Below are 15,000 nucleotides of genomic sequence, written 5' to 3'. Positions count from 1 at the left end.
TGTTAAAAATGGAACAAAAAGAAAACGGCAAAAACTAGAAATGCACTCTGCACTAGAGTGCAGACCTCCACCAAGGAAGCTGTTTGATAGTACATTTGAGTATGTTACACCCTATTTTTTTCAAGTCTTTCTGCCTTGTTTTTGTGGAGTTAGAAATTGGAATGTCAAAACTTGTGCTATCCCGCAATGGTTAAGAATCTTTTTTTTAATTCCTGGATCTGGATCGTGATCCGGATCATCACCAAAATGTAATCACTTGTTCCTTATGTAATTTCCAACAAACCCATCATCAAAATCCGTTCAGAACTTTTTTGAGTTATCTTGCTGATAGGCAGACAAGCGAACAAACAAACAGACAAACCAACACGATCGAAAACATAACCTCCTTGGCGGAGGTAAAAAACAAGAAACAAAAATGATACTGTGTTTAGCGTACTTGATTCAGTGACTCGGAAGGTGACTTCACAGAGCATCTTGTTAGTCTTGCTGTCTATGATGGAGAAGGTTCCATCCTGCAACATGTTGGAGATCACAGCTGTGTCGTTCTGAGCATACACGGCGATGTCATTGCCACCTGTTGCTTTTGGAGCGCTGAATACTTGGCCGTTGTCGATGATAAAGAGTGTCTCTGGTGCTGAGCTGCTGCCACTCTGGGTGAAGTTGAGCTTCACCTGGTCCAGGCTACACAGGTTTATGGTGGGGTTGCTGCCAGCAGTGATGGCTCTAGTGCTTCTGTGAGCTGTAGAACCAGACAAACATTGATATCTGTTATTTTATAATCATAGAAGAAACACACATCAGGTTTATATTTTGATTGATACAGTTTACATTAATATTTGCGCTAAGAATCAAACAATGGCACAGCCAATACATTACATTACATTTAGCTGACACCTACACTCTAAGAAAATTTCCCTGCAAAATAACGGCAGTTACTGGCAATTATATTTACCTGTAATTCTACTGTTATTTCACACCAAAACTCAAATACAGCTCATTGCTGTTTAATGTATCACAGTATATAACATTTTTTCAGCAGCAATTGAACTGTTAAATAACAGTACTCTACAGAACGTTCACAGTATTAGTATTGTTAAACTAAAAGTGCTCTACAATATTTATGCAGTAGTATAAGTAAAATAACAGTACATTTCAGTTAAAAAGTTGAATTGTACTGTGTGATGGCAGGCAAATACTGGGTCATAGTTGTATTCATGAATATGGCCATGGCAACTTCCCACCCCACCCATCATTCTCCATAACTGTGGTACCCTGGCCATGTTACCACACCACCCTCCCATCGTTCACCATGACTGGAGTGCCTTGAGCATGATACTATGGCGCTATGCTGTATTGAAAAAATGGTTTGCGGTGGTCCTTTGAAAGTGTGGGCATGAATACAATTTCAGAGTACGCAGTGCTATGTTACAATGATAGTGTGCAAGGTGGGCTTTTTACTGTATCTCTTGATGAGCCAATGATGAATATAGCATTGGTCAGTCTTTAAAAAATTATTTTGCACCAAGTAGCACAGCAAACAAGCAGCACTACAAGCTAGCTCTCAAAGCAATGCCTAATTTACAGCAGGCACATTATATGCAACAATGCCACAAATGATGCCACATACAGCAAGCTTTCACAAAGAGGAAAGTATGCAAGCATGTAAGCAAGCTTGTAGGCGAGCTTGTAGGCAAACAAGTGCTATGCTGTGCCATGCAGGCCAGCCAGCAGGCAGGCAAGCAACTGAAGTGTTGATAGTCCAGATTTATATACAGGTGCAAGAGTACCATGTGACCAGAGTCATCAGGCCCTTGGCAGGTGACGCCCGTAATTGAATAATGGCATAACAGCCCTACTCAGGTGAGGCCAGGCACTGATTAGCAGATTGGTTTAGATGGGGCTGCTTGTTGCAAGAGTGTTACAAGTTCTTCAAATGTTTCAGCCATTCACACTTTCATCACTATCAAAATACGTGTGCTACTCACACTTTGCTGCATCAAGCACTTTTTAAGTATTGCAGTTTCCTTAGAAATTGTTTCATCATGCTTGATAGTATCAGATAATCTTTAACCAGTCAGAATGACTTCAGTTCTTCAGGTGGTATTGAAGTTTGATGGTGATCACGGACAAGTGGAGGATGAATGGGTTTCAATGGTGCTGCCTAAAATAACTTGGCTGAATCTCAAATGGCACACTTGTGCACTTCGGGCACTATGTTTCAGTGCGTAACTAATATGGCATGCACACTGAAACATGAACACTAAAGGGCACAAGTGCACCATTTGAGATTCAGCCCTTGTTATTTTCTAGAGATGCACCGGATCTGGTTCCGGTTCCGGATCCGTCAGGGTAATAGAGTTTTTCACAGGATCCGGGTCCGGCAGGATCTTAAGCAGTGGATCCGGTATCCGGCATGTTACCTAAAAATCAGGGTCTGGTGCATGTCTAGCCTAGGCTTTTCAGTCTTTCACAACCCCAATCACTGCATGGAGTGAAATCCCTTTGGAAGTGGCTATTGCAGGCAGTGTGGCAATAAGCATATGAGTCTAAAAAATAGTTTGCGCCAACGTAATAGAAAGGGCCCACGTGTGCGAGTGGACTATATGTTTCAACCCTTTTGTAGGATACGGTTCCGGGTCTGGCAGGATCTTAAGCAGTGGATCTGGTATCCGGCAGGATCCTAAAAATCAGGATCCGGTGCATCTCTAGTTTTTTCCACAACGGCGAATACTGCTATTGTGCAGTACTTACTGTTTATGCTCAATATGTGACTCAAAGTAATATTTTCACAGTAGTTGTCTGTTTTTTCGAAAAACAGTAGAATGCTGTTGCAGAATTGCCGTAAATAAACAGCTATTTGTTACAGTGTACAGTATATAGAAAGCTACTTACAGTTTTTAAATAGGGTATTGGACAGAGTCTAATAATATGGGGTTAGGAGCCTTGCTCAAGGGCACTTCAACCATGGATGTGAGAGCACAACAGGAAACCTGCAGCACTCTGATCTTTAGCCCACCCCCCTAACCATTAGGCCACGGCTGACGACCTAACCATTAACAGTACATGGCATATACTGTAGATGCATATAATGATTAGATGAGTCATACTCACGATCAAGGTATACATAGACACTCCATCTTCCCTTATCGACATTGTTGCAGCTGTGAATGTACCAGCCCTCATCTCCGAACCTCACCGGGTTGATGTGGAGTTCACTGCTGCGTGACTGGACTCGTTTCAGATATCGCGCTCCCACATCACATTCACCTCGCTTGCAGGTGATGATGGGGTCAGATTTCTCACCCAGGAGCCACTCCCACGTTCCATTACCATCACAGGTCTTCTGAGATCTCAGGGTTAAATTCCCTGTTATGACGGCCCTTTCACCTGCTGCAGCCAACAACACACCACCTACTGTACAACAGAACACAATTTTATGTGAATGGATTGTTTTTTTTGTTTTTTCTTTTTAAACTTTATACACATTCTGGTAGTATATTGAGGGCATCATCTTTCACGGCGCAGCTGAGATACATACAGATTAAAACATGACCATCATTGAACAAATTAAATCTAAATTAAAGTATGTAGGATTGTCGTCATACAATTACTGGAAATTTAAAATGGCGGTCATTATGAATTCTGAGAAACTGATGGCTGATGACAATGTTCATGAAAAAGATAACATTGTGAATGGGCAGCATACATTCTGGAAGTAAGCTAGACCTACTAAAAAAGTACAGATTTTAATTGAAATATATAAAATAATATCAATTCAATTTTCTTAACATGATATTGATGTTTGGAAATGTGAACTCACCCAGTACTGAGATGAGGAAAACCCCTCGCAGCATAGGCCTATGTGCTATAAACAGAAAAGCACAACTAATCAGACTCATGTTATCCAAGTCTGTACAGATCACATGTAATTTTTTTCCACCATAGTATACCCCATTATGACAGTAAGCAAGCCCTTTAGTAATACAATGTGACTTGGTCATTGTCATTCTGGTAACAGCTAATTTATAGCAGTAAACTGTGAAGCATCCTGATTTTTCACATTGTATTCCTGCTAGAGCGATTCCTTTATGTATTTATAGTAGGCCTAAGTGTAGTAACAGCAGTAGTAGTGGTGGTGGCAGATATTACAAAGAACACTGTTAGTACAGACACTATTTGCACAGGAATGATTAAAGGATAACCCCAGTCAATTTCAACTGATGAATCATTGGGTACTGACAAGTCAAAGGCAGCATGAGCAATGCAAGTGAAGTGCATGCTGAAATTGTCAGGAATTCTCCTTTAAGGACATGCCATTAAGTAGACACATAGAAAAAAAATATTTGAATCACCTATGTATCCTTCCATAGCTGGCAGGTGGTAGGCGTGATGAGATCCAGTTTGCTTAAGTTGTGAATGCAGAGGCTTTGGGATCACAAGTGTGTTTCAGTCGTTCTGAAAATAACTTCACTATCGGCCAACTTTACCTGACAAGGCAAAGTCCCAGGGAGTTTCCCACAGGCCCAGATCCAGCTGGTTTAGACGTACTGTAGCTAGAGTCACAAGGAAGTATCAAGTTACAGCAGAGGACACCTCTTTCTAACCAGTAAAAATAAGACATTTTAGCTTTACTTATTGTGTGTATCCCCTCGCAACCTCCTGTTGAGGTAACATTGTGCATGACTGCATTACATTACATTGGGCAGACAATTTTATAGCAACATACAATAAGGAACACACTCACAGCGGCATACAACACTTGCAGATATGAGGTGCGCAGGAAATAGTCAGAACAATAGGTGCATTAACACAGTACAATAACACAGGGTTCAGTAGAGTATACTGCCCTGCATAACATGTAAGGCTGTTCAGTGACTTATTTAGCTCCAGTATGTGAAAACATGCACCAGCATCAATATGAAATAGCTACAAACATATACTGTAGGTATACGTGATGAATAAGCACTTGAAACCCTTTAATTTATCTTACCCGTCTTTGTTATTTACATACCCAATCACATGCCTTGAAGTAGGTCAAATATTGTGAATGAAAGCCTGAGTGCCACAGATTACAAACATAGATGTAGGTGTTGACCTAGTAATTAGATCTTCAAAGATATTATCAACACAACCACACCTGCGTTTCATTTCCTTTCTATAAATACTCAATGACTTAGCTACACATATGCAGGTATTTTAAAAGGATTTTTTTTTAACGTTTACATATTTGATCCCAAACACATGTGGATAAAAATGTCACCTTTGTGCCAGGTGCATTTTAGAAACCTCTGTTTTTTTAAAAATATCAATTTAAGGGAGCTAGAATTTAACTAGAGTTAAAAGAAGTTGATTAGTGGGTTACTTTTCATTCCACTTTTCCCAGGTGATAAGTAGTTGTGTAGCATGTTGTTTGATACCAGTTCAATAGAAAGCGATGAAAGAGGCGTTAATGACAACAAGGTGAAGAATGGAGAAGATGTAAATAGTAATTTAAAACACTCACCAAGATTTAAAAAGTTGTTTGTCTCCTGACTGCAAGAATAGAATAACCTGCCTACTACGACTTGTTGACACCTGCTTATGTGTGTCTTTGTGCTATGCAAGGTCTGACGGACCGGACTGATCCAGTTTCAGAATAGTGTTGTGACAGAAAGAGATGACGTTCAAATTGTCTTGCTATTTAACACACACATGCAGGAGGAGCCTGTGATTACAATCACCTGACCCATGCTTGTACTTTCATTTTAGTTTGTTTGTTTTGAGTACTTCCTCTTTCTGTGAATGGGTCAAATTACAGGCAGATTACTATATATGGTGGTACCAGGGCCTGCACTAGCAACACACACACTCCCCCCTCTATCTCTTTCTCTGCACCAAACCCCCTCTCCTTCCATCTCTCTCTCTCTCTCTCTCTCTCTCTCTCTCTCTCTCTCTCTCTCTCTCTCTCTCTCTCTCTCTCTCTCTCTCTCTCTCTCTCCCTCGATTGTGCACGTACTTCATTAAAGGGCTTGTCCAAGCAACACACAAACACTATGCACATGCACACCCACGCACGACAACACACACACACACACACACACACACACACACACACACACACACACACACACACACACACACACACACACACACACACACACACACACACACACACACACACACACACACACACACACACATACACACACACACACACACAGAAACCGACACCATCAAACTGTAAGTAAGCAAGAGCACAATTTATTCACACACCGAGGAGGAAGTAAACTGAAGTAATGCCCTTAGCCAATGGTGCTAGAGAGGGACATTGAAGAAATGGACAGGATCCTGAAAATGAAAACGTGGCAAACTAGTAAACATGTGCCGGTGATCAGATAAGACGGTAGCCGGTAGGCTATTCAGATAGTAAACTAGGCCTACTACTAATGCCAGTGAACATGCCTAAACACTTAGTGAGATGCATGCTGTTGAAAACAAATGTTTATTTGTTGGCCTTCTCATTGGACGCTGAGATAGCGTACAATAAAGTTGAATACACCTATCGTTCTATACGCTAATGAAAATTGGTTTTGGTCAGTCATTTATGCAGTGGCTGGAGCTAGTGTACATTGACCCTATGGCTACTGTTCTTATGAATGGGGTGATGTCACCCTCCTTTAATCTTAGTCGTTGTACTACACAGGGCTCACCGTTAATTTTTGCTTTATTGAACCCCTTGCTATTGCATTACGCAAATGTAAACATATAGAAGGAGTACAGATGGGACAAGAACACAAAATCTTTTTGTATGCTGACGTCATTCTTTTGATTTCAAGTAATCCTGATGTGGCAGTGCCGTCTATGTGTTCGATTATCGACTCATTTTCTGACATATCTGGCTATACCATTAATTGGTCAGAGGCTATGCCTATTTCTAAAATATGCCCCCCTGCCATCAGGAGCTCATGGCAGTTTAACTGGATGCCCATGTGTATGACATATCTGGGCATTAAACTGACCCCTGGTTTGGACAAAATTATGCATAAAAATATTGATCCAATTATACAAAATATTGGATCTCTTCTACAGAATTGGGCAAAAATGTATCTCTCTATAGTGGGTAGAATTAACTTGACCTTTCCACAAGGCTTACTTAAACGTTACAATGACATTGTGGAGAATTTTGTGTGGGTGGGTAAAAAGCCAGCCTTTAATAGAGCTAAACTATATGCTGCCAAAGAGAGGGGTGGGTTGGCTTTGTCAAAGGTGGAATGGTACCACTACGCCTTCTCTCTCTCCCAGCTAGCGAAAAGGTACAAACTTTACACTTTCCCATATGAGAGGCCTTCATGGTTGAACATGGAAGAAGGGCTTGTGGCCCCAAGTACATTAGAGGCCTTCTTTACCCAGAGTGGTAGAAGGACTCCCCATGATGATCATCCAGCTTTGGCTTTTGTCCAAGAAACATGGGCAATGTCTTACAAACTTATTCATATTTGTCCTTTTCTTTCAACCAAAGCTTCCATTTGGCTGAACAAGAAACTGTTAATTGGTATAAAAAATAAATAAATAAAAACATTTATGTGGGAATCATGGTCGAAATGTGGTATTAATCTAGTGGGGTGATAATGGAATTAAATCATTTAGTGATATTAAACAACAATTGAACCTTGATAAAAAGGAATACTGGAAATATTTACAACTATCCCACTGTATTAGAGCTAAGCTGAAATCTATCCCAGACCCTCCATCTGGCTTTCAGGAGGTTTTTATGAAGCCAGGCTTTAAGAAAGCCTCTACTTTCTACGGGCTTATCAGAGAGGCACAGGCCCCCAAATTGGAGGGACTGAGGTTGTGTTGGGAGAGACATTTGGACACGCCAATTCACACACACACACACGCGCAGACACACACACACACACACACACACACACACACACACACACACACACACACACACACACACACACACACACACACACACACACACACACACACACACACACACACACACACACACACACACACACACACACACACTTACTCTCCGTGTCAGTCTCCAGGCCTGTCCCTGAGGCCACCTATTCATCTCAGCAATAACGGCCACCACTAAGGAGAGACCTCATCTCATCTTATCAGCTGCTCCATCTAACAGACCAGTTACAGTAGGTGTGTGTGTGTGTGTGTGTGTGGGTTTGTGTTTGTGTGTGTGTGTGTGCGTGTGTGTGTGGCGGCCTCAGACTCTTCCTCCTTCTGTCTACAATCAATGCATCATTTTATCAGCTGCACCATCTCACAGACCAATTGCCCCCCTCAACATACACACACACACACACACACACACACACACACACACACACACACACACACACACACACACACACACACACACACACACACACACACACACACACACACACACACACACACACACACTTCCATCCACTTGTCACTTGTCTTGAGCATACTGTGTGTGTGTGTGTGTGTGTGTGTGTGTGTGTGTGTGTGTGTGTGTGTGTGTGTGTGTGTGTGTGTGTGTGTGTGTGTGTGTGTGTGTGTGTGTGTGTGTGTCTGTGTGTGTGTGTGTGTGTGTGTGTGTGTGTGTGTGTGTGTGTGTGTGTGTGTGTGTGTGAGTGGGCGTGTGTTCAACTTATTAGCCCACAGCTCACACACACAAGTGTCCCTGGATGAAGAAGAAGAAAAAAAGACAGGCTTTACAGCATGCAGGTGATATTCAACCAAGGTGGAAAAGGTGAACATTGATTAGATTGTAGGTATGATATTCTGTCTGGTTGACATGTTTTTCTCTTTATATACAATATTAATTCATAAATCATTAATCAAACACTGTTGTCGTCAACGCAGTTTATACACTAAATAGTAAAATGTACAGATACATTTTTTTGTGGCAACAAGAACGTTATTCATGAAGTAAAATGAGGCTAATGCTTTGAGGGAACGGACATTTATTCAACTTTAAGCCATGCAGTTGTAATCATAATCATCATGATAATCATAACCATTTCAAACTCAATCATAACCAATCACAAGCATAAACACAAACATAATCATAATCATAAACATGAACACAATCATAAACATAAACATTAATCATAGACATAATCATAATGATACATTTTATGTGTTGCTCCTGTATACCGAAGGACACTTAGTGTTGAAATAGTAGCATGTTAAAACAGTGCTAAGATAAAAAGTAAAACTGTAGGAATAATAGTCCTAACATGACGCTAACAGTAGGGCACTCGTCTGCTATTATATGCGGCCGACCGGGGTTCGATTCCCGGCCCGGGTCTTTTGCCGGCCCTTCCCAGAGATACTGTTGTTAGATCGTCTCTGTTCTTCCCCATCTCTCTCTCCCAACTCACTTCCTGTCTCAGCTTCACTGTCCTGTCTAATAAACACCAATAAAGCAAAAAAAAAAAAAATGAAATAAGTAGTACAACACTAGAAAGAAAAAAGGCATAAAATAAGGTGAAATATTAACTTCCATAAATTGGCATTGTGAAGGGAAGGCAAGGGAGAAAAGGTTACCTGTAAAACATTTTTTGCAAAGACATCAACACTGAAAAGCAACAAAACACCCAAAAAAAACCCAGCATTATACTAACTTAAAATTAGTGTAATGTTTAAAAACAATTATTGTTGATGTCAATGAGACAAATCACCTCCTCACAAACATGTCCAATATCACTTAGCTATTGAAGATGGACGCAGCAGCCAGATTGACCCCTGACACCAATATGTCAGGAAATGACAGCCTTTGTCAATTGTATTGAAGTTTAGACAGGATGGAATTAGCTTTTCCAGATTACTTAGCACAATGCTAGCTGACAAGGGATGCATTGACACTGTCATAATAACAACGGTGGCAACGACTGCTTCAAATATGAAATAAACCCATCCACCCCAACATGCAACAACAACATGCACACAATAATGTCACATTAACAGTGAAAACAAAACCCACTCCCAGCATGCCCAGCGACAGAAAGTAACAGGCCCTGCTACAATAGCCCTGTTACGATGTGAAGTTAGCTTATGACCCCTGGTTAGCCACATTACACGAGAATGGAATCTTATCTAACAAGCGGAGTTTCAGACCAATATATATGCTGTATGCACTGTACATTTCAACATATAGGCCTACTCTGTATGAGGTTCATTTACCGGTACATTATGGTGGTTTTGAGAATTGTCCAAAACTTTGTCAATGAGTAACTTCACTGGCTCTTATGCTGATGGTTGGTTTGGAATTTTTCTTCAATCTGTCAAACATTCTAGAACGCCTACATAAGGACGTAAGGATGTGATTTGATCTACACCATTCCGGATGTGTTCAACAGCAATATTAACAACACCCTGATTTAACTGCTTAATTTGACAAATTTGCCATGTGCAGTGTTGTTTTAACTCAAAGTAGTGTTAATACATCAATAATGCCCTCTACTTAATACTGACACCGAATTTTTAACACTTCCATTGTGCTGTCAATGCTGTTGTTAATGCCCTACATATTTTTTTATTTTATATAATATCCTATATGTGTACAGGGTTTTTTTGAAAATAATACACAGGTTTTATTAAAAAGTGCAGATGATTGAGATAATAAGCCATTGGCTGTGGCTGAAGAGAAGCGTCACCACCTGGGCTGCTAGAACAGCTAACAGTGACTTCTAGCCAAGTAAACTAGCCCCACCCGTCAGTGGGCAAAATTATTTTTGCCTGCGAGTGGGTCTAGCCTCTGCCAATGCCCCAGGCCCTGAAACTGACAGACCAATTACAACACAGGAGATTTGTTTTGAATCTTTGGATGCAAAGCGGACAGGGTTGTGAGGGAGTGACGACAAAGCGTTGGCCAAAAGGCACAGACACGGTTTAAAAAGCAAGGAGTTATTCCCATCAACAATCTTCCAATGTCTCATTGATCGGGTCCTCCATTTAATCTCACATTTAGTCTGGCTCGCCAGGCTGGAAATTCTCTGTACTTTCTAAACCGCCTTTAGGATGAAGGCTGACCTTTACCATTTCCTCCTTGTTGATAGGCTGTGAAATGGATGCCATCTTCCTTATTGGGTGGATGATGAGCACGTAGAATAAGAACATTATGAAAATGCCATTTACTGGAAGGCTAATCCAGTAGAGTACTATAGAAGAGAAGTCGGTTGATGCTGAAATTGAGAGGGGGGGTGGGGGGCATGATTTGGAAATACATTAATTTAATGGAGTAACATAGTGGTCTGCTGTTGTATTATTGAGCATGTTAGTCTGATAGAGTCACAAGGGTTGTGGGAGACTCTCGCTCCAATGAGTCAGTCAGTGGTGTAGTCCAGTGTTTCTCAACAGGGGTGCCGGGGCACCCTGGGGTGCCTTGGAAACGTGGCTGATTAATAAAATTATGTAACATAATACTTATTTGTCTAAATTGATAAGTTAATGCTAGTTAGTGGAATCTTTCATCTGCCATTTACGCAGAATAAAGTAGGCTATAGGTCACCCCTGTCAGCTGCAACTTCGAATGTACAGTAGGTCATGTGACGTTTCCAAATGTTTTACTTTTCTAAACTTGTGTGGTATCGGATGCGATGCCATGTTACGGCTTGTTGGTTTGGGGTGTCTTGAAATTTTTAATCACCTTAAAAAGGTTGAGAAACACTGGTGTAGTCTACGTAGAAAGCAGGTGCAGTATACACAGTACACCAACCAGAAAATAGTGAAGAATTCAGTATAACTGTTGGGTAGTCGTTTCATGGTAGTCAACTCATTGTTCCATATTTTTAACAGCACAGCCACATTTAATCAACGGCGACTATTCAACAGTCACTCGTCATGGACTTTAAGACCATGAGGATAAGATTACGATCAATATTCATTCAGAAATTGCAGCTGTAAACCCATGCCCACGTGGCTTCTCCAACAGTTGGGCAAAGTCACTCAAAGACAGAAAAAAGAAACATTCACGAATGCACAGCTGTTTCATTGACCACCCCTGTCTTTGGATGAATGTCAGTGCCATTTTAGAGATAACGCTGCTCGTATGGGCATCAATTGGCAATATGCTGATACTATGAGAAACAAACACCCCATACCAAGATGGTGGCACATGTGAATGGCCATGTTAAAAGGCTGACATGTACTACTCTACATCCTTATGACGAGGTTAAGGTTCACCCTGAAATGAAAGAATGCAGGAAATTGCATTGGATGTTCATAATGGCTCCCCCTGCCTCTGAACTATCTCCCTCTTTTTGCGGCTGCCGACAGGCCCCGACCTCTAGTTTGGGAACTAATGCCCCTATGGCTGCCCAAATATACAGTATACCCACTACAGAAAGGTACACTACACCACTGGAGCCGGTGGTTTAACCCTATCCAGACCGGGCTTTTTTGGCATACCTGGGACCGGGGGGGGGGGGGGCTCTTTTGACCCCCCCCCTCATAACTTAGGAACCGAATGGCGTATGACCACCAAACTTGGAGGGGATGATCTTCAGCCAAAGATCTATGAATGACATCAGTTTTGTGTCATTATTGGATATTATGACGTCATTATGACATAATTTCCTGATTTTATTGCCCAAAATGTCACCTTAATGTATTTTCCATCTAACTTGGGTAATGCATATCAATTTTGGTTATTATGTGTATCAGACCACTTCAAATGTTCACAAGGGTGTCTGATGCTAATGAAAATGTAAAAAAATATGAAAAGTGATGATGATGAGACTTAGATCAGTGATTTTTGGGCAGGTGTACCCGTCAGAAAACCGTTGCCATGGCAAAAAATGATAGATCTAATCCTTTGGTATCACATTGTAGCCAACTTAATTTTAGGAAAAGCCACAAAGCTTCGTAGTCATAGCTTTAGTCATTCAAGAGTTACACAACATCAAAGTTGGTACGGGCACTTTTTGCCCCCCCCCCCCGGTCTGGATAGGGTTAACTCTACTCCCCTTCACTACTCTGTCTGCATGTGTGTGTGCCTGCCTGTCTGCCTGTCTATCTGACTGAAGTACACAGTGCACGGTTATACAACTTACCTTTTACATCTACTTTCCCCCCATAATTACCTAAACGGGACAGAGAAGAAAGACAAACCTCTGAGATGTATAGTATACTAGTTCACACAGTATTTGACTGATTTTGTAAATGTTAAAAAAGGAACCAAAAAGAAAATGCCAAGACAAGAAACAATGTCTAACATATGTAGACATCGGTAGATGTCTAACATACCTGATTGAGTGACTTGGAAAGTGACTTCACAGAGCATCTTGTCAGTCTTGCTGTCTATGACGGAGAAGGTTCCACTCTGCACCAAGTTGGAGAGCACAGCTGTGCCATTCTGTGCATGCACAGCGATGCCACCTGTGGCCCTTGGAGCTCTGAATGCTTGGCCGTTGTCTATGATAAAGAGCGTCTCTGGAGCTGAGCTGCCCTCCTGGGTGAAGTTGAGCTTCACCTGGTCCAGGCTACACAGGTCTATGGTGAGGCTTCTGTCAGCAGTGATGGCAGTAGTGGTTCTGTGAGCTGTAGAACCAGACACACATTAATATCAGTTTTGGTGTTAAAATGAGATAAATAGTATTTTTTTTAACAAACTTTTAATTTTACTTTACAACATTAGTCACAACATCAACCTCAAGATGAGCTCCAACATTGTGACCCCAAACAAAGTCGTTTCCGAGGACTCCTAAGATAGAATTACAACATATAGCCTACCCTAAATTTTTGTTTAGTGTGGGGTCCGTTAAGGGTTTTGCCGTTACAAAAGTGACAAAAAGCACCAAACTTTGTATGGTGTTACGGTAACTTTGTATGGTGTTACGTAACGGTAAAAAGCCTTAACCGACCCCACTATGTGGCAACACCAAAGTAGAGGGTTAAAACCACCTTCCTAATAAACATTGGGCCACGGTTGCCAACCTAGCCATCAAGCATCTTACACTGTAGATACTCACGGTCAAGATGTACATACACACTCCATATTCCATTGACCTTGTTGCAGCTGTGAATGTACCAGCCCTCATCTCCAAATTTCACCGGGTTGATGATGAGTTCACTGCTGCGTGACTGGACTCTGTTCAGAAATCGCGCTCCCACAACACATTCACCAAGCCTGCATGTGATGATGGGGTCGTATTTCTCATCCTGGTTCAAGTCCCACCTCCCGTCACCATCACAGCTCTTCTGAGATCTCAAGGTTAAATTCCCTTTTATGACGGCCCTTTCAACTGCAGCAGCCAACAACACATCACCTACTGTACAACAGAACACAATTTTATGTGAATGGATTGTTTTTTTTGTTCGAACTTTTAATTGCATTCTCTTAGAGCACTGAGGGCTTGCATCTGGAATACGACCATTGTTTGGTAATATGAACTCACCTAGTGCTAAAGTCAGGACAACAACTCGCAGAACATGTGCTGTAAACGTACAAATAAGTACAAATAATCAGCCCCATGTTATCCAAACTTGTACAGACAACAGTTATAGCAGCTACTGTATTCTAAATAGTAGCCCCATAATGCACGCTAGTATAGTCTGCTAGAGGGATTCTTCATTTGCTTATAGGTGTAGCAGCAGTGGTGGTAATGACAGATATTACAAAGAACAATGTTAGTACAGACAGTATTGGCACTAATTCAGGAATGATTAAAGCAGAATTCCTGTCCATTTCAACTGACAAAATTATTGGGTACTGTCAAGTCAGGGGAGGCATGAGCAATGCAAGTGCATGTTGAAATTAGCAGGAATTCACCTTTAAGGACATGACATTAGGTATACACATAGAGCATGTTTATTTGTATCACCTAGAAAACCTTCCATAGCATGCAGATAGCAGACGGGTGTGTGATTAGATCCAGTTTGCTCAAGTTGTGGATGCAAGCTTTGTGATCATGAGGGCATTCAGTCGTTCTGAAAAAAAAAAAAAAAATGAAACCAATGATACCTTGTGCCTAGTTTCCCTGAAATGAGACTCTTTCCCAACAGCCCTGGGGCTTC

General features: G+C 41.3%; 2 protein-coding genes across 2 annotated transcripts in view; one reads left to right on the top strand and one right to left on the bottom strand.

Moving 5' to 3' along the window:
* Positions 1-4,440, bottom strand: part of LOC134467337 (uncharacterized) — a 5,935-nt gene extending 1,495 nt beyond the window's left edge. The window contains exons 1-4 of the mRNA XM_063221233.1: positions 4,353-4,440; positions 3,821-3,865; positions 3,112-3,414; positions 437-739 (exon numbers count right to left, since the gene is read on the bottom strand). Of these exons, the coding sequence (XP_063077303.1) occupies positions 437-739; positions 3,112-3,414; positions 3,821-3,865; positions 4,353-4,368 (667 nt within the window). The 5' untranslated portion in view covers positions 4,369-4,440. The remainder of the gene's footprint in view (positions 1-436; positions 740-3,111; positions 3,415-3,820; positions 3,866-4,352) is intronic.
* Positions 1-15,000, top strand: part of LOC134467976 (putative uncharacterized protein MYH16) — a 101,329-nt gene that overhangs the window by 73,263 nt on the left and 13,066 nt on the right. The gene's annotated exons all lie outside the window — the stretch shown is intronic.

This window comes from Engraulis encrasicolus, chromosome 17 (assembly GCF_034702125.1).
Source record: "Engraulis encrasicolus isolate BLACKSEA-1 chromosome 17, IST_EnEncr_1.0, whole genome shotgun sequence".
Taxonomy (NCBI): domain Eukaryota; kingdom Metazoa; phylum Chordata; class Actinopteri; order Clupeiformes; family Engraulidae; genus Engraulis; species Engraulis encrasicolus.
The sequence above is the reverse complement of the archived record's forward strand: the minus strand, read 5'-3'. Positions and strand labels throughout refer to the sequence as shown.